Source organism: Mobula birostris, chromosome 1 (genome assembly GCF_030028105.1).
Source record: "Mobula birostris isolate sMobBir1 chromosome 1, sMobBir1.hap1, whole genome shotgun sequence".
Lineage (NCBI taxonomy): Eukaryota > Metazoa > Chordata > Chondrichthyes > Myliobatiformes > Myliobatidae > Mobula > Mobula birostris.
The window spans coordinates 119,647,107-119,668,238 of NC_092370.1; the positions used below are offsets into that span (position 1 = coordinate 119,647,107).

At 42.2% G+C, this 21,132-nt stretch overlaps 1 protein-coding gene across 1 annotated transcript in view; it reads left to right on the forward strand.

The window, feature by feature from the left end:
* The first annotated feature begins 497 nt into the window (after positions 1-497).
* tbc1d31 (TBC1 domain family, member 31) overlaps positions 498-21,132 on the forward strand; it is a 72,473-nt gene continuing 51,838 nt past the window's right edge. The window contains exons 1-8 of the mRNA XM_072261204.1: positions 498-751; positions 6,455-6,601; positions 9,374-9,489; positions 10,241-10,419; positions 14,348-14,496; positions 16,042-16,201; positions 17,355-17,555; positions 20,037-20,225. Of these exons, the coding sequence (XP_072117305.1) occupies positions 672-751; positions 6,455-6,601; positions 9,374-9,489; positions 10,241-10,419; positions 14,348-14,496; positions 16,042-16,201; positions 17,355-17,555; positions 20,037-20,225 (1,221 nt within the window). The 5' untranslated portion in view covers positions 498-671. The remainder of the gene's footprint in view (positions 752-6,454; positions 6,602-9,373; positions 9,490-10,240; positions 10,420-14,347; positions 14,497-16,041; positions 16,202-17,354; positions 17,556-20,036; positions 20,226-21,132) is intronic.

Sequence of the window (21,132 nt, forward strand, 5' to 3'; positions counted from 1 at the left end):
ACATAACATTAAGCCTGCCACAATGTGTACACCTTTAAGGATAATTTCTAAAAGCACCTTTATGATGTATCAGTCCATGGCTATTGCCATCTTGAACTCAGAATAGCATTGCGATTTTTACCACTGATTAAATTTCCCTCCAAGTCTGAAATACACTTTCAAATTATAATTTACTAGACCAATGCAAATTATTTGTTTCTTGGCCCTGGAGGAAAGCTGTTTCGTTTGGCTATATTCATGTATGGTTGGTTGAATGATAATTAAACCTGCACGTAAATAGCTTTCTTTATTAGTAGAGGCGGCACGTGGACCAACAAACCAATCGAAATAAACCTAAAAAAAGGTCATCCTATTTTTTTTCTCCAAGAGGCTCAAGCAATTAAAATAACGCAAAGTTATTATCAAACAGGAAACTTAAGTAAATTAAATCAAAATACTGGCTGTGCAACCGTATAAACTACAATTCCCAGTTCGCTTTGCGATAGGGCGCATGCGCCTTTCTGGGAAGCGATGTCGTTTGGGGGCTAAGTTTGTTCGGTTTCCACGGCTTCTCGGTTAATTCTGCGGAGGCGATTTCACTCCGGGAGTTTCTAGCGTCCCGTCCGGTGCTGGGTGATGTCTGAGACTCTGAAGGCGGCGGGAGTTTGAATTTGGCGCCGGCGAGAGGCGGGATGCAGCGGGTCGCGGAGCTCGGGCAAGCGGAGCGCGGCCGGATTTGGCACCGCAAGCCCAGAGCTTCAGCGAGCGACGGGTAAACTTGAGCCCTGGGCCCGGCAAGGCGGGGTGTGGGGGTGGAGGTAGACTGCATAGACCATTTAACTCCGTCTTTCTCCAGAATCACACGCTTCGGTCTACCGTGTCTATTCCGTATTTAACTACACTAGCTACTTTATTGTGTTTAGCTGCAATAGTCCAATTTACCCACATTAGTAGCTTTTTACGCCTTGGTGCTTCACATCCTCATCTGGTTCTGGTTCCATCTGCTCCAACTCCTTCCGCATGGTCCCCAAACTTAACTACTGTTTATCTTAAGTCTTCACCCTCCCTTCCTTCTACCTCGCCCCGTTTGCTTTCAATTTTTCTCGATCTTTATTTGCCTCCATCTATCATCCACCTGCCACTTCCTCGTCTCCACCCACCGAGAGTTACCCGCTTGTCATTGTATACCCCTCCTCAGTCTGCCAGCCGCCTCTGACTCCTATCGCACTACAGCATTCCCTCTCTACACAGGCCATCTTGCTTCTCCCCTCTCATTCCTCTTGCAGGGTTTCGATCGGAATCATTGACACTTCCTCTCTTCTCACAAACACTGTTCGACATCTCTGAATTCGTCCAGAAGTCCTACTTTGCTATTTCATGTTGCTTTCTGAATATTGTGAAAGTCTACACCTCCACCACCCCCTTAGGCAGTGTGTTCCAGATTCCAGCCTTACCCCCTTGGGTGAAAAAAAATCTCTCCCTCCGATCTCCTCTAAACCTCCCACCTGTAACTATGCCCTTTGTCCTCTCCACTGTCATAAGGGAAGAAAGATTCTTATTGATTACCCTATCAATCTCAGTCATAATTTTTCACACCTTCACCAGCTTCTTCCCCCTCCCACCAACCTCACACACTACTGAAAACAAACAATCTAAACAGTTTCTGCTTATGACTGAAATGTTTCATCCCAGGCAATATCCTTGCTGTGTACATCATCCTTCCTGAATTATGGCAACATAATTGCCCATAATACTCTAGGGATGCCTACCTAATGTTTCATAAGCCTACAATGTGATATCCCAGCCAAAACCAATGAAAGCATGCGTTCCATGTGCCTCTTCACCATCTTATCCACTTACGGTTGTGACTTCCAGAAAGTTCTGGATTTGTTCCCCCACCAGGGTCTTTCTGTTCATCACCAGTAATAAGGACCCTATTGATTACTGTGTACCTTTAGGAACCATACACCAGGATCATGATCTTCAGGGATTTTCTCCCCTCCCCCTCGAGCAAGTAGAGAATCATTTCTTTCCCCTCACCATTCAAGCTGAGGTTTACTGGGCTCATTTGTAATTTCCTTGTCTCCAAATTCCCTTGATCATTTACTCTCACTTGCCCTGTCTTCAGAGATCATGCCAGTAGCTTCTGGGATAGTGTAGTTTAAAAGACCACTGTTGGGTGTAATTTGCTTTGGAATGTCCTGTGCTTGTGAAAGATGCTGTAGAAATGCAAGGTACTATTGTTATTGGCCTGGTCATCCAGCAATTGGTTTCAGACAGGAAAAGGCATAGGAAAGGTTTAGAAGGATATTGGCCAATGGGGGCAGATGGGACTAACTTGAATGTGTACCTTGGTTGGCATAGATCAGTTGTGCTAAAGGGTGTTTCTGTGCCATGCGACTCTTGTTGTCCCACAGAGCAGTTCGAGGCAGGTGGTCATATTATAAAACATTGAGGACTTTAAGTTGACAACCACACAAAGCCCCAGTGACCTGTCACTGGGAATTGATTCCTAATTTCTGGACTGGTAGCTAGAGAAGAAAGATGACTGATTTTCTTTGGCTCTCACTACAAACAGTTTCTGCAAACCAAAGCAATCACTAACATCAGCAGATAAACAACCTATTACAAACGTTTGTAAATCAGAAGCCAGTATAGGTCAACACTGATTGGTGAACAAGACTTGGTGAGAACTAGGACATGGGTATCAAGATTTTTAGGTGACCCTGAGGCTTTAAAGGTAGAAATCTGCATGTTTGGAGACAATAAGATTGTGGATGAGAAATTTAGCAGCAGATAAACTGAGGAAGGGGAACAGTCAGGCAGAGTTTGGGTATTGAAATACATGTTTTATTGATGGTACAGGTTATAAATTGTCCAGTTCTGGTTGCTAGGGAGAGAGGTGAAATTTCTGACAATGATTAAGGGCAATAGCCTTTGGACTTCCTAATAGTTGAACAAGGTTTTCCAAACTCATTAGAGGATGGTAAACAATTGAAACAGAGATTGGGGTAATCTATGGTCCCTTTCAATTTACTCGAAATCTAACCAAAAACATCAAAAGTCTCTTGTTAATCTTGCCTAATAAACTGCTTTTTGTTAATGGGTATTACTGGGGTTTAAAATTAAATACACTCACAAACCTACTGGAATAACAAAATAACTTAAGCCTTATGAAAACATGAGATCCAGTGTTCGAACGGAAATGATTGATTTAGATCTTTGTTGCTCTTGAAATTTTATTTTAACTTGCTGCGCCTTCACCAACCATACTGATGTGTATTTTAAGCTTACAGTATCACTGTATGTAAATGCAATGGTATTCATAACATTACCATTTCCAAGAGAGAGATGCTTATTCCATACAACCTTAACAGCTGAGTGACAAGCTGATTTCATTCCAGTTCCCATTCCCACATTGCCATGTTTGTCCACTTCCTCCTCAACTGCCAAGTTGAGGCTAGATGTAAATTAGAGGACTAGCACTTTATATTCTGCTTTGGTAGCCTCTAACTTTGGTAACACTCCCCCCTCCCCCCCCCCCACACACACACACCACACACTTTTTCTTATCCCACCAGCCCATTCAACCCTTCTGTTGCCCCTTCCCCATCCTCTCGATCTGCTCATCACCCATCTATATCTTCATCCAGTTCCCCCTCCCCACCTCTTTCCCTTTATTCCATGGTTTGCTGTCCTCCCTCACCAGATTCCATCTTCTTCAGCCTTTTTTTTTCCTATTACTTCCCAGCTGGCTGCAGCTGATGTGAGGAAGACCCTAGCCAAGGTCAACACACACAAAACTGCAGGGCCTGATAAAGTACCTGATTGTGTGCTGAGGGTCTGTGCAGCCCAGCGAACAGATGTTCTAACAGACATCTTCAACATATCTCTGGGACAGTCCATTGTCCCCTCAGGTTTCAAGGTGGCCTCCATTGTCCTGGTGCCCAGGAGGGCGACGGTAACCTGCTAAACAACTACTGTCCCCTGGGACTGACTACAACAATAATGAAGTGCTTTGAGTGGCTGGTTATAGATAGCATTAAATCCCATCATCCTGCTACATTGGGCCCTTTCCAATTTGCTTGTTGCTCAAATCAGTCCACTGATGATGCCATAGCCTCTGCACCCCACTCCGGCCAGTCCCACCTGAAAAATGGTGCCTCGTAAGCCAGGACGCTGTTTATCGGCTTTAGATTGGCTTTTATAGATCGTCCCTCAGAAGCCGATGGGTAAACTGCCCTGGTCTCAACATCTCTCTCTCTAACTGGATCCTGGATTTCTTGATGGAAAAGCCACAGTTAGTCCATGTTGGCAGGAACATCTGTAGCTTTATCACACTGATGACTGATCCTCCCCAGGGCTGCATGCTCAGTTCGCCCGCTGCTGTTCACACTGTGGTGCATGACTGCACTTTTAGATCCATTTCAAACTGAATCAGCAAGTTTGCTGATGTCACGGCAGTGGTTAGCCTGATCAACAAGGACGATGAACCGATGTACAGAAAGCGAGTAGAATGGTGCGAGCACAGCAACTTGAATGTCAACGTGGACAATACTAAAGAGATGATTGTGGACTTTGGTAAGGTACAGGCTGACCACTCCTCACTGCACATACACGGCTCCTCCATTGAGCACTAAGTTTCTGGGGGTGCACATAACAGACGATCTCATCTGCTCCTTCAACACCACTTTTTTGGTCAAGCAATGTCTCCATTTCCTGAGGAAATTTAGGTGATTGAGGCTCCCCTCCCCCATTCTAACCAATATTACAGGAGTGTCATGAAGAATGTCCTGACCAGCTGCATTGCCATCTGGTACAGGAACTGCAAAGCATGTGAATGCAAGTTCTTACAAAGGATTGTGAGGACTGCTGAGAGGATCACCAGGGTCTCCCCTCCACCCATCAGAGATATTTATCAGGAGCGCTGCCTATGTAGGGCCCTTAACATTGTCAATGATCCCTTTCATCCATCCAACAATCTCTGACGTTCTACCATGAGACAGGAGGTACCGTGGCATTAGGATGGCAAACAGCTTCTTCCTCCAGACCGTAAGACTACCACCCAGGTCTCATCACATATGAAGTGCCAGTAGTGTTATACTGTGTGCTTTTTAACTTGTGTTGTAACTACACATTATTTGTTAATGTGTGTGAGTTATATGTACTGTACTGTGTACCTTGGTCTGGAGGAACGTTTCATTTGGTAGTATACATGTACAATTGAATGACAATAAACTGAACTTGAATAACGTTCCCACTCTTCCCCCCCTCCCCCCTTTCTGGATTGAGCTATCATCTGCCTGCTCATGCTTCAACTTCTCCCCCTACTCTTTTGTACTGGCTTTTCCTCTTTCTCTTTCCAGTTTGGTAATGGGTTTCAACATAAACGTCCATTTCCCTTCATAGATGCTGCCTGACCCACTCAGTTCCTGCAGCATTTTGTGTGCTGCCCCAGATTATCAACATCTGCTCTGTTTCTTGTGTGTTATTTCATAGCTTTTCTACTTGTGTGGATGTTTCATGCAGGTCATTAATCTGTGATGTGAGCATGTAATTCAGTCAAAATAATTGCATTTTTGAAGATATGATTACGAATCCATAATTACAAGGCCATTTGGTGTTTGTGTCATTATTTAATATAATGATTGCAGAATAGAGAAAGGTTATTCACCCCCTTTGTTGCTGCTAACTCCTGAGCTGGAGTGCCTGTTTTATGTCTGTACCTGTGTTAACCATGTCCAAATTAAAGGGTTCTATGGCAGTCCTTGTCTTAAAATGCACTTGAAACATTCCCCCTTTAGCAAAACTTCTAACTTTAACCTTTTTTTCTTTAATGAAAGTCATCTATGAATGCCCCATTTTATACTAAATCAAAATATTCCACCCTCTTGTGGAATATTTAGTGACTTGACAATGCTGTACAGCCAACAATAATGACTAAAAGTTTTGTATTTTCGATAACAATTTGTGTAATAATACTCCTAATATTAAACGGTTGTCAAATCATGTGAGATCTTAAAATTAATGATGGAAACAAAGCTTTGAAGAAATACCATTAAAACAAAAAACACAAAAAACAGTTTGCTTCACTATCAGATTCCTCCTTCTCCAGCTCTTTACCTTTTCCGCCTGTCACCTCCCAGCTTCTCACTTCATTGCCCTTTCCCCAGCCACCTGGCTTCCCTAACACCGAGCCTGAACTTCTTTCCCACCTCCACCTTCTTATCCTGGCTTCTTTCCCCTTCCGTTCCAGTCATTTCCATAGATGCTGCCTGAGTTGCAGAATTCCTCCCGCATTTCGTGTATAACTGTGGATTTCCAGCATCTGCAGAATCTCTTGTGTTTACAATGAATGTAGGTTGGCCAGTTGGTGTTTATTTACAGTAATTACCAGAGTAAAAATTCTCATAATATTCTGACGTTGACAGTTTTAATGAATTTTCTAATCCATGCCTGTTTTGTTTTCGAGCAGTGTTATAGTTAATGTTGTTCATAATGTGGTGGGCTATCCCTCGAGGATTATTCGATTCCTTCATGTTGCGTTTGATACCGCAGGCGAAGCCTTTCTTGCTGGTGACCATCAGGGCAATATTTATGTCTTTGACCTGAGCAGGAATAGGTAAGTTACTTGATGTATTTTATTTACCGGTATTTGAAGAAAAAAATTGGGCAATGTGCACTGATAGTAATATATTCTATCCTCTCATACAACTTAAGTGTCATTGCCCCATCACAGGCAGCTGTACCTTCAGCTGCCAAGGCTCTTGAGTTCTGAAATCCATTCCCTAAATCACTCTATTGATCCTTCTTACCCCTATCATATGTACCTTAAAACTTCTTCAAGTGATATCCATGCCGTCATTGAGCTTTGTGTCTGTGATGCACCTTTTATATGTTTCAACAGATCATTGTGATTGTAGAATCCAAACTCAGCAAAGCTCAGTGCTAGTTCTTCCAACCTGAGTGTGGCTTCATCTTGACAGTAGAGGAGGCCGTGGATAGACATATCAGAATGGGAATGGGACGTGGAATTAAAATGTGTGGCCACTGGGAAATCCTGCTTTCTCTGGTGGACAGAGCGTAGGTGTTCAGCGAAACAGTATCCCAGCCTGCATTGGGTCTCGCCAATATATAGAAGGCTGCATCGGGAGCACCGGACGCAGTATATCACCCCAGCCAACTCCCAGGTGCATTGTCACCTCACCTGGAAGGACTGTCTGGGGATCCCACCACTAAGCACATCTTTCCCTCTACCTCCCCCACTGCTTTCTGCAGGGATGGCTCCCTACACGACTCCCTTGTCCACTCGTTTCCCCCCCCCCACCATCCCTTCCCACCGATCTCCCTCCCGGCACTTATCCTTGTAAGCGGAACAAGTGCTACACATGCCCTTACACTTCCTCCCTTACCACCATTCAGGGCCCCAGATAGTCCTTCTAGGTGAGGCGACACTTCACCTGTGAGTCAGCTGGGGTGATATACTGTGTCTGGTGCTCCCGATGCGGCCTTCTATATATTGGCGAGACCCGACGCAGGCTGGCAGACCGTTTCGCTGAACACCTACGCTCTGTCCACCAGAGAAAGCAGGATTTCCCCAGTGGCCACACATTTTAATTCCACGTCCCATTCCCATTCTGATATGTCTATCCACGGCCTCCTCTACTATCAAGATGAAGCCACACTCAGGTTGGAAGAACAACACCTTATATTCCGTCTGGGTAGCCTCCAACCTGATGGCATGAACATCGACTTCTCTAACTTCCCACCTCCCCTTTGTACCCCATCCATTATTTATTTATTTATTATTATTAATTTTTTTCTCTCCCTCTCCTTTTTGTCCCTCTCACTATACTCCTTGCCCATCCTTTGGGCTTCCCCCACGTTCCTTCTCCCTGGGCCTCCTGTCCCATGATCCTCTCATATCCCTTTTGCCAATCATCTTTCCAGCTCTTGGCTCCATCCCTCTCCCTCCTGTCTTCTCCTATCATTTAGGATCTCCACCTCCCCCTCCCACTTTCAAATCTCTTACTGTCTGTTCTTTCAGTTAGTCCTGATGAAGGGTCTCGGCCCAAAACGTCGACTGTACCTCTTCTTATAGATGTTACCTGGCCTGCTGCGTTCACCAGCATTTTTTTTATGTGTGTTATTTTTTATGACTTGTTCCATTTGTTCCATTTCTAACTTTTCCCAGCTTTGAAACAAAAAGAATTCTCTCTGTTCTTCTCTCTCCACATATACTTTCTGACCTACTGTAGATTAGCTGCCATGTGCCACAAAGAATTATCTCAAGTCTCTGCTAAGCATCCTGCTTTTATTCCTTTGTGTAGATACTTTCTTTTTAATGCTAAGTCATCATTGTCCACTTTAATTTGTGCAGTGGCCAGATATCATGGATCAAATCTGTGATTTTCTTGGCTTACGTAGAATTATACCAGACTATTGAAGCCCGGGGAGTAGCAACAAAAAAGTTAAATAAAGCTAAACGCTGGGGAATAGGAGCTTTATTAGACAGGGAGGGGAGAAAAAGCTGTTAGTGCAAGAATTTTGCAGTGCGCACTAAATATTTGCACAATGTGATCTTAACTCCTGCCAAGAGTAATTGTAGCATTCCTGTAATGTTGGTTAGAAACAATGGTCTGATTGAACTAGAACATGCAATTGTAATTTTGTCTCCTTTAAAGTTATCCATGAATGATGCAACATGTATAGTTAATGCTGTGTAGAGTTTTGCTCTACATTAAATTAACTGGCAAAGGGAAGACCCTGTGTTTTGGGAGTGGGTTAATAGATAAGCAGTAACTGTTCTCGTGCATTGACTGAGCACAGACTTTAATTTGTGTACACAGAACCACAACCTTAACCAGGAATGTGGTAAAATGCACTGTAGGGAGCTGCAGTGATTCCATTGCTTGATTTCACAGCCATTTCACATTTAATATTTAATTGATAATTCATGACGGGTGTTATTGTTTCAATATGTTCCCTCGAGCACAGAAGAATGAGGGGAGATCTTATAGAAATATACAAAATTATGAAGGGTATAGATAGGGTGAATGCCTGCAGGCTTTTTCCACTCAGGTTGAGTGAGACTAGAACCAGATGTCATAGCTACAGGATGATAGGTGAAATATTCAAGGGGAATCTGAGGGGAAACTGCTTCACTCAGAGATTCATTCTAACATTTGAGAGATTAGACGGGTACATGGATGAGAGTGGTTTGGAGGTCTAAGGTCCAGGTGCATGTAGTTTGGAATAGGCAGAAGATTGGGTCAGCATGGACTAGATAAGTTGAAGGGCCTGTTTCTGTGCTATGGTACTGTATGGCTATGGCAGCCACCTTTTTGAGAGATTACTCACTGCGCTAGTTCTGATTAATGTATTTTTCCTCTAGCTTTAAGCTGGTGCAGCGAACTGGGCAAGCATGTACAGCATTAGCTTACAATCTCCGAAGGAATACGGAATACTTGGTTGCTCTGGCTGATTATTCTGTGAAATGCTTTGACACAGGTACCATAATGTCTATAGCTATCTAATGTCTGCTTTACATGTGGGGAGGTTCTGTTCAGTGATTAAATCGTAGATGTAAAGATACAAGTGTTGAATGAGCTAATTCATGTGCTGCTTACATGACGCTATGTGCCTGCTGTTGTGTTTTGTACTGTAACTCTAATGCATAAAACTAATTGAAAGAAAAACACATGAACTTCTGTTGTTTCTTCTTAACAGCCAGTTATAACTGCTCAATAACTACTTCCAAAAGTAGTTATCATTTGTGTTTGCTTCTATTTGTGTTAGTGTGTGTATTTTATTTATTTTATTGAGATACAGCACGGAGTCGGCCCTTCGAACCACGCCGCCCAGCAACCCCCAATTTAACCCTAGCCTAACCATGGGACAATTTACAATGACCAATTAACCTACCAACCGGTACGTCTTTGGACTGTGGAGGGAAATGGGAACACCCGGAAGAAACCCATGCGGTCACAGGGAGAACGTACAAACTCCTTACAGACAACGATGGGAATTGTACTTGGGTCGCTGGTACTCTAAAGTGCTGTGCCAACCACTACACTACAGTGCCACCCTATTCACGAGGTGCTGATTTGATATCAGCCATAAAAATAGCAAGTTTTCCGGTGGCTTCAATTTATATTATTAATTGGGAGCTATGAACTTCAGTAATGTTACAACAGGTGCATAATAGTGTCAGACTACAAAACACTTCACACTCCACATACTTTTGCTTTGCTGGTGACAGAGACTAAAGAGCTAGTGAGCTGGATGAAGGGACATGAGTCAACAGTTTCATCCATTTCTGTTGATGGATCTGGACGATATGCCATCACAACATCTGTTGATACAGCTCAACTGTGGGACTTGGATACATTCCAACGAAAGAGGAAATTAAATGTAAACACATCTGTTGGCATTCAAAAGGTTTGTCCATGATATTAGAGTAAAATATAGCAGATTAATATACTTAAGATATTTTAACAAATATTAACTACTACAGTATTTGCATATTGTAACTGATTATGCATGAAACTTAAGAAAATTCCCAGGGTTTTTGCACCATTATCAGAAAATGATTACATGGTGCATGGTTAGTACACAGAGGACTGATGGTTGAAAGCTAGGAGGAATTTGTATTCCACACCTCAGTAAGTTCTGTGCCTGCCATGACGCTGAGCTCTTCTTCCGCTGCCTCTGCCTCCTGCCCACTACTGTGGCAAGGACTCTCCACCCCGTACTGATGACCCCTTCTCCCATCTTCAACCCTCCTCCTCTTCCTGGACATCTCACTCTAGTCTTCTGCCTGCTCTGGATCTTTTCATTGGTAATTGCTGACGGGAAATCAACCGTCTTGACTTCACCACCCTTCTCTCCAACTCTAACCTCAATCCGTCTGAACTTGCTGCTCTTCACTTTCCGCACTAATCCTGACCTCTCCACAGATAAGGGGGGGTGCTGTAATAGTCTGATAGACTGGCTTCTACCTTGCTGAGGCCCAGCGCCAACTCTCAGACACCTCCTCTTACCCATCTCAAACAAGACCCCACTAAGGAGCACCAGGCCATTGTCTCTCACACTATCACTGACCTTATTAACTCTGGGAATCTCCCATCCATTGATACCAACCTCATAGTTCCCTCACCCCCACACCTTCTGTTTCTACCTCCTACCCAATATCCACAAACCTGCCTGTCCGGGTAGACCCATTGTTTCTGCTTGTTCCTGTCCCACTGAACTTGTATATGCATACCTTGACTCAGTTTTATCTTCTCCCCTCCCCCCCCCCCTCCCATTCGGTCCCTTCCTACTTACATCCATGACACTTCACAAGCTCTTGATCTTTTCGATGATTTCAAGTTCCCTTGCCCTGATCATTTTATTTTCACTAAGGATGTTCCGTCTCTATATACCACCATCCCCCATCAGGAAGGCCATTTCTTTCTGGACACCAGACCCAACCAGGTCCCCTCCACCACTCTCCTCTGTCTGGCGGAACTTGTCCTCACTCTCAATAATTTCTCCTTTGGCTCCTCCCACTTCTTTTAAACAAGAGGTTTAGCCATGGGCACTCACACGGGTCCCAGCTATACCTGCCTTTTTGTCGGCTGCATGGAACAGTCTATGTTCCAACCCTACATTCGTATCACTCCCCAACTTTTGCTACGCTACATCATTGATTGCAATGGTTCTACTTCCTGCACCCATGCAGAGTTCATCGACCTTATCAACTTTGCCTCCAACTTCCACCCTACCCTTAAATTTACCTGGTCCATTTCTGACACCTCCCTCCCCTTTCTCGACCTCTCTGTTTCTGTTTCTGTCTCTGGAGACAGCATATCTACTGATGTCTATTATAAACCCACTGACTTTCACAGCTACCTGGACTATACCTCTTCTCATCCTGTTACTTGTGAAACAGCCATCCCCTTCTCTCAATTCCTTTGTCCCCACTGCATCTGCTCTCAGGATGGGCTTTGCAGTCCAGAATTAAGGAGATGTCCTCCTCCTCCAAAGAAAAGGGCTTCCCTTCTTCAATGCTGCCCTCAACCGCATCTCCTCCATTTCACGCACGTCTACCCTTACCCTATTCCTTTTGCTACCCTACCAGGGATAGGGTTCCTTTTGTCCTCACCTTCCACCCCACCATCCTCCACATCCAGCGCATAATTCTCCATAACTTCCACCATCTCCAGTGGAATCCCACCACCAAGCACACTTGTCCCTCCCCCCCAATATTCTGCTTTCCGCAGGGATTGCTCTCTACGCGATGCCCTTGTCCATTCGTCCCTCCGCACTGATCTCCCTCCTGACGCGTATACTTTCAAGTGGAACAGTGCTACACCTGCCCCTATACCTCCTCCCTCACTACCACTCAGGTCCCCAAACAGTCCTTCCAGGTGAGGCAACACATCACCTGTGAGTCAGTCAGAGTCATCTACTGTGTCCACTGCTCTCAGTGTGACCTCCTCTATATCAGTGAGACCTGACAGACTGGGAGACTGCTTTGCCAAGCACCTACACTCCATCCGCCAGATGAAGCGGGATCTTCCAGTGGCCACCCATTTTAATTCCACTTCCCATTTCCATTCCGACATGTCAGTCCATGGCCTCCTCCACTGTCGTGATGAGGCCACACTCAGGTTGGAGGAGCAACAGCTTATTCCATCTGGGTAGCCTCCAACCTGATGGCATGAACATTGATTTCTCAAACGTCCGGTAATGCCCTCCTCCCCCTCCCCTTCACTATTCCCCATTCCCATTCCCCACTCTCACCTTTATCTCCTTACTTGCCCTTTACCTATATCTGGTGCTTCTCCCCCTTTTCTTTCTTCCATGGCCTTCTCCCCTCTCAGATTCCCCTTCTCCAGGCCTGTGTCTCTTTCACCAATCAACTTTCCAGCTCTTTACTTCACTCCTCCCCCTCCCGGTTTTACCTATCCCCTTGTGCTTCTCCCTCCCCTCTGCCCACCTTCTATTCTGACTCCTCATCTTTTTTTCTCCAATCTTGATGAGGGTCTCGACCTGAAAAGTCAACTGTACTCTTTTCCATAGATATTGCCTGACCTGCTGAGTTCCTCCAGCATTATGTGTATGTGTTGCATCTATTTGTATTCCACTTTCCATTAAAACTGACTTTCAAAATTACATCCAGCACTAACTTCTATCTGTTCAGCATTCCATCCTTAGCAATATCCCATTCTCATTCACATCCATCGTAAGAATGCTGTGATGCAGTTACTGATTTAAATGCAGAATATACATCCAGAATTGTCCTTGCAAACTTTAGTTGAATCAATAATAAGATAATTAGTTATCAGCATCTGCATTATTTTGTTATTCATTTTTCCAGAGAAAATGGCAGTCTTTCCTGATGGTTGTAGTCTCATGCATTTTTGACTCATCTCTCCAGTGTACCACTGGGTTTGCTTGAGATTCGACAAAATAGTAGAGGAGAGTTGACATGTAGATCCATGGGCAGTCATGCAGAACTAACAATACATTATTAAAACTTTTGATGTATCATGTTTCTCCTGAGTACTCTAGAATAGGATAACCAACACTTTGTTGTGATTCACCCTTGGGTCATGTTACTGTGAGGTACAATTTCTGTGGGAGGACTAGTATCTAAGGTGATACCTTTAATGCACTGAACTCTGCTTCAGAAATACCAATCCAGTGATTTTATACTTCATTGTTTGATACAGTACATTTACTGGATGCTATCATGTGCATATTACAGGAGATGAATTTTTACCCTTAGGCCTAAAAACCATTCTCCTTGAGGGGGAATGTTATAAATTGTCTGTGTATTTAGTCATTGAAGGAGCCCTTATCACAAGAAATATAGGAATAAGAGCAACAGTAGGCCGTACTTCACATTCTGCCTTTGCATAAAATAATTACTTCCTTAACCCCTTTACCTATGACACTTATGACCTTGAAAGTATTCATTGATTTTACTTTTGGTCTGGAGAATTCCAAAAGTTCGAAATCATCTGAGGAAATGAATTCCTTCTCATCTGTATGCTAAATAAACAACCCCATTTTCTGAGACTGTGCCACATACATCATAGATTCTGTATTTAACTTGTCATTTGCCACCATCCTTCCAGAAACTTTTCTATTTTGATAACATCTTCTGTCGTACTTCTGAACCCCAAATAGTTGGAGCCAGCCAGTTCAGTTCAGTCATTCCTCACAGTATGATTCCTTCATCCCAGGGGTCAATGAGTGAACTGCCTCCAATTTCTCTACACAGTGCTTCAGGTGTGGTCTTGACATTGTTGTTCAGTTTTACAGCAAAAGGAGACTTTCTAAATGTATGGTAATTTTGTTTTTCTTTGTAACCCAGGTTTGTTTCCTTCCACTGAGTAACACAATCCTTAGTTGTTTTAAAGATGATTCTGTCTTTGCCTGGGAAAGTGATACACTCCATTGCAAATACCAATTACCAGTTACAGATGAAACCCGGATACATTATAAATCCTTTGCTATCACCAGGTAGGATTTGTCCTTGATCTTGCTTTGATTAGTGGGAGTTTTTTTTAATTGTCCAGTTATACATCTCAACATAGAAAAAGGTTATTTGGCTTATCATGCCGTTTCCAGTTCATTGCCCTGGTCGTTCCCTTTTGTTCTTTAATTTTATTTTTCTTGTGTGGAAATTATAACACTATCAATGCTACTACAGTATTGTAAAACTGTATATTAGTTCCTAATAGTTATTAATGCTATTTAAAAACTGATCGCTCTAAGCTCGGTGTAATGTCTTAACAGCCATGCAAGTGCATGTGACTGATACTATTTAGAAGCTGTTTGGCAACAGTCTGCTCCCTCAGTTAAGCGGCATAGTGTCCCAAGTAAATGAAGGGGATCTCGGCTATTTTCTTGATCAGATTTTGTTCTTTAAGAGTTGTACCAAATAACCGGTTGCCTGATTAACTGATGGTTCAATTAACCGGAATGAACTGTTCCTTAGAACTACATCCTTTAGTTACTCACCTTGCCAGAGGAACAGCTCCTCATTTACCCTGTCACTGTTTTCTAGTTGACATTTCAGATAATTATATTACTTTAGATTTCTTGCATTTTTTTCTCATTAGAACTTCTGTGTCCTGAAGGCAGTTGTTTTCAGTTTGCCTTTTAAGCACTATCATTAATCAAAGGCCAGTGAAAACTCAGTTTGGTTAACTTCTCATTTGGAGTAGTTTGAAAAGTTAGAATAGTGAGTCAGGAACTTAAAGAAGAAGAAACAGGTTTAACATTTTTATGTTAATAATATGCTTTATAAGCTTTGGTTTGTTCCTTCATCTTTTAAAAAGCATTTGACTCCTTGCTGGTGAAGAGTTCCTCAAGCATATGATGTCCTTCACCTGAGCGATCACATTTACAGGAGGATGCTGGTAAAGCTGGCATTTATAATCCATCCCTAATTACCTTTTGAACTTAATACTTTTCTTCATCATTAAAAAGCCAACCATATTAGCAGTGGGAAGTCGGATTTATGCCAGACAAAGTAAAGGTGGCAGATTTTCTCATTGAAGGACACTTGTAAACTTGGATGATTTTACAACAATCTGGTAGCTTTGTGCTCACTATATTAAGAGCTTTTTATTCCTTATTTATTTAACTTTGTAGTCGGGTCCAAAGTCATTTCTCCTGAGAAATGATCTAGGACTCTGGATAGTAGACCTTTAAATCTCAGTCCATGCCCTAGATTGGGGAATAATACATCTAAATGATGAATACTAGGTATTGGCAATTTGTATTCATCATAGTTAGCTATCCCAAACATTACACTCAGTCTATCAGCTGAGGCTGAATAGAGGTGCATGTAGGCACCCTAACTGCAATCAGTGTCATAAAACAATGATCACCTGAGGGCTTCATATTCTGTGCGACACTTGCTCTCTTGGCGAGTCATTGTTACAATAAAAATGGTTGCTGTAGCATCTTCCCCTTCCCACACGAAGACTGGTGCAGTCTGAGCCCCTTAGATCCTGATTCACAAGGTGTATGTTTATATCAAAGTGTTAATTCTTGCAGGGATGGTCAAATTTTAATAGCAGGAGGGAAATCAAATTGTCTTCACCTTTGGAGCCTGAGTGCAAGACAGCTGCAGCGGATAATCCAGATGCCACCAAAGGTGCGAACAATTCGCCATCTTGAATTTCTCCCTGATAGTTTCGATGGTGGATCAAGCCAGGTAAGCTATTATTGGACATGAGATTGGGGGCAGGATATGTGAGTATTTACAACATTGCCCAATTTCAGGTTCCAGTGGAGGATGTGACATTATGACTCTGTGTAGCTTTAAATGGAAAAGTGATAATTAAAATCCAGGGAGCGCTACATAGAGAGACTCATAAAAAGATAAAGATTAGCTTTATTTGTCACATGTACATCAAAACATACAGTGACGTGTCATTTGTGTTAAATCAAAACAGCAAAGATCATGTTGGGCAGCCCGCAAATGTTGCTATGCATCAGGCACCAACAGTATACCTGCAACTTACTTACCCTGACCGTAACCTTGCATCTTTAAAATGTGGGAGGAAGCCAGAGCACTCAGAGTAAACCCACATGGTCACAGGGAAAATGTGCTAGCTCTGGAATGGAGGTGGTCACTGCTTGTGAGAACTGAATGATGGGCGGTTCACTTTCACAAAGTGGTCATTGAGGTCATTGCCTTAGCATGATCTGGACCTTGGTCCTTCGTTCGATAACTATAAGTGAACACGAGGAGAATTTGAGTGATAACTGCATTATTGGTGAAAGAGATTTCCAAGGTAAATTAGGTTATTATTGTCACATGTACTGGCGTACAATGAAAAACTTCAAATGTCATCCATAGAGATCATTTCATTATAATAATAAGAAAGTCCAAAGGAAAAACAATAACAGAATTGAGAATAAACAGAGAAAGTGAAGTGCTGGCGGACAATAAGATACAAAGCTGTAACAAAATATATTGCAAAGTTAACAGTCTGTCATCATACTAGAGGACCGTTCAATAGTCTAATAATGATGCGATGGAAGCAGTACTTGAGGTTGATAGTATGTGCTTCCAGGCTTTTGTGTCTTCTGCCTGATGAGTGAGAGGGGGAATAAAGTTGTCATTGTTGGGAAGGTTCTAGGTTTTTAAAAATTAAAAACACAGATACTTAAAAAACATTTTTAAACCAGAATCTTAAAGCTTTAAGCTCTTTAAATTTGAGCAAATCCAGTAATAAATGTTTAATTGACCACATAAGAAACTTTTTCCATTATTGGTGTGATCTGTATTCTTTCGGTGTACATCATTGTTTGAGGGTTATCTCGCATGTTGCTGCAAATGATGTGTTTGACCAATATTGCAGGTTATTGGAGTATTGAGTCAGGATGGCATCATGAGGTTTCTCAATATCCACACTTGCAAGCTTCTCTTTGACATTGGAAGCCTTGATAATGGAATTAGCTCCGCAGCAATCAGTCCAAATGGGCAGTACGTTGTAGCTGTCCTAGACGATGGCAGCCTTGCGATTTACAGTGTCAAAGCTTTATCAGATGAATTAAATAAGGTAATCAGAGGCTCATTGAGTATAATGTAAAGATGTTGACTTTGCTGTGAATGTCGGTAGTGATTTGAAGGTTTTCATATAGTGTTAACATATAACAAGAAAATAATTACTTTTATTTTCTTGAGCTTTAATTTGGTTTGATCTACTTTAGATTTTTACCTTTAACTTTGGTAAATGCTATATAAATGCCAAACACAGAAATTTTGTAATGATAATGCTTATTTTGGCATCAATATTAATGAGTAAAGGAATAAATTCCTTTGTTATTTTATTTGTTTTTGCAAATCAAGTGTAAAATGAATATTTCATATGGAGGGTGATCAATACTTGAAAAACAGAACGGTACAGGCCCTGTGGCCCATGATGTTGTGCTGACCTATTTAAACAATCGGCACCTAATTAAACTAATCCCTCCTGCTGCATATGATCCGTATCCCTCCATTTTCTTCATACTCATATGCCTATCTATGACCCTCTTCCATGCCTCTACTGTATCTGTCTTCACCATTCACTTCTGGCAGAGCATTCCAGGAACCCACCACTCTTGATTTTCAATAAAAGAAAACTTGCCCCAGATGACTCTTCTAACTTATCCCTCGCAACTTAACTGTATCCCCTCTACTATTAGATACTTGAGCCCTGGGGAAAAGGATAGCTGCTGTCTATTCTATCAGTGCTTCTTATAATTTCATAAACTTCTGTCAGGTCTCCTCTCAGCTTCTGCCACTCCAGAGAAGATGACGACCCTACTTGTTGCTGAGTTTTAGGAAGCTATGGCCTGCCTTATTCCGAAATGCATTGATTTTCACACTGTGAACTAAAATTCTTTCAGGAATTCACTCTGAAGGAGTGGTGGAAGAAAATAAATTTCAGAAAGGAATTGAATAAATACTTGGGGGAAACAGCAAAATTGGCAGAGTTTTGGGGAAGTAATTAGAGAGTGCAGTAAAGAGTTCAGGAATCAAGATTGTTTTATGTAATTTCCAGTACACAGATGTAAAGGAGAACAAAATAATTGTTACTCCAGACACGATGCAGCACAAAAGAAAAGCAATATGATAGATAACACAATTTTTAAAAAACATAATAAATATACTGTAAATGCATAAGGTAGCTTACATACCTGGATTGTATGCCCATAAAGTGACGCTAGGCACAGGAGTGTCTGTCATATAAGGTGACTAGCAGCTGGTGATAAAGTAGTGATGGTGAGGTGTGGAAGGGTAGGTTAGTGGATGGAGGTGTTGATCAGCCTTGCTGTTTGGGGAAAGTACGAACAGTACGAACTCGTAACTGTTTTTGAGTCTGGTGGTCCTGGTGGTCCTGGTGCGGATGCTATGTAACCTCCTCTCTGATAGAAGTGGGACAAAAGATCCAAGAGCAGGGTGGGTGGGCGCCTTCATGGTGTTACTGACCCTTTTCCTGCACCTTTCTGTATTTATGCTCTTGACGATATGTAGGCTGGTGCCAGTGATGCGTTGGGCAGTTTTGGCTATAAGTTGTAGAGTGTTCCTGTGCACCGCAGTGCAGTTTCTCCACATGTAGGGTGCTTTCTGCTCCATATTTTCAGAAGAACATGAACACTGGTGTGCATAGCCCAGCTCTCTTCAACCTCTTCAGAAAGCAGAGGTGTTGGTGAGCTTTCCTGATTGTGTAGGATGTGTTCTGAGACCATGAAAGGTTGTTTGAGATATGCATTTCCAGGAGTTTGAAACTGATTGCAGTTTCCACTGCTGTGCTGACAATGTAAAGAGGGGTGTGAGTGGTTCAAGTTCTGAAGCTGATAACCATCTCCTTTGTCTTGTTGACATTGAAGAAGAGCTTATTCACCTCGAGCCAGGCTTTGAACTCTTCCACCTCCTCTCTGTAGGCCGTCTCATCTTTGTTCATGCTGTTGTCATCGTCAAACTTGACAATGTTCTTGCAGAGATGACAACAGTGGTATGATTTTTTGTGATCTGATGGTCCTTTTATAAAGCATTCTTTCAGGGCGTCTGTACTATTTTTCCTCAAGTATTTTGTTTATACTGTATCTCTGAAACAGACAGAAAATGCTCTAACGATGGGATAAGTTACAAGTTCAAGTCCCACGCCAGGCACAAAAATCTAGGCAGTATCTCTATGTTATGTAATGTAATGTTGAACTACTTTGTATATATTTTTAAAGGAAATACTGATTGGGCTATCCCATGACAATCTGAAATGTTTTATTGTATTCTGGAGGGAAAAAGTACATGTGAGAACTAGACTATTCATTCATTCGCCATTATAATTCTGCAGATCTTTGATCATACACATTTGTGAAATTCTTTTGACGTTTATTATTATGCAGTGAAAGCAATGGGGCCATCACTCACACCTTGCGTTCATAAAAGTGTGTAACTCTGGTCACTAGTGTTTCTATTTATTTCTGTTTTCAAAAAATTTCGGGTAGGAATCAGTGCAAGCCACATTTTGTATTAATTGTCTTTGTTACTCCAGCCACCTCCCCCACTGGTTAAAGTTGTTGCAGACAAAGATAAGAACTCTAAAAATGAAAGTGTTTCATCTGGCCTGAAAATGCGAGTGACGTCTGGAAAAGTAGAAAGACCTCAGAAAGGAAAGTCAACCGGGAAGGAAGTTCAGGCTAGGATCCTGAAACCATCTGGCACCATCTCGGAGGACAAAGAGGTAAGAGGCCAGAAGATCTGACTGGGTTGGTCAAAAATGGTGCAGAAGCAGCAGTTGGGTATAATTGATCTAAAGCTGGATATTTTTCAACAAACATCTGGATGAAAGTCAATAGTAGCTTGTAAATTGCTTGAATGACTAGCTTATGCACTTCACCCTTGTTGGAGGTTTAAGAATTTGATGTGACAAAGCTAATTTGACACATTTGTTTTTCTCCTTTTTCTCCCCCAAATGCTGCACTCTTTTTTGCACAGTCACCCTTCACATGGGATCACTTAAAACATACTGCACAGAACACACCGCTAAATGACATTCATTCTTCTTTGTACCCTCATCTCCAAAAGTCAAGGGAAGCAAGACCAATCTTGGCTTGCTTTCATGCCCTTGCAGAGATTTGCTAAAAGAACACAAGATGAAGGCTCAACTTCTGATCTCACACAGACCTTCTGGCTCTTAGACAATATTTTGTCATGTCCCATATGTAGAGGTGAATGAATAACCTACATTAAGTGCCAGTATTGAAGAAGTGCTGCAGCAAGGATCAGATGATATTCATCCCCTTAAATGAAATATCACAGAGGCGAGTTGAAGAAAAGCAGGCAGATTTTCCACAGTGTACTGACCAATAATTTATTCATTAACCAGTATCACTACCTTGTGCTTATTGTGGAATATTGCTATATGTAGTTCGTTGCTAATTTTCCTGTGCTAGAGCAGTGTCTATTTTTGAAAAAGGACTTTGATGTCCTGACCTCATATAAATGCAGGTACTTTTCCTTTACTTGTTGAAATACTTACACATAGTAGAGTGTGGATGAACGTTGCCCTGCCAAAATTAACTATATATCAAATACTTAATCCAGAATATTTATGAATTGTATAAGTCACCGTCAAAGAGAACACTAGC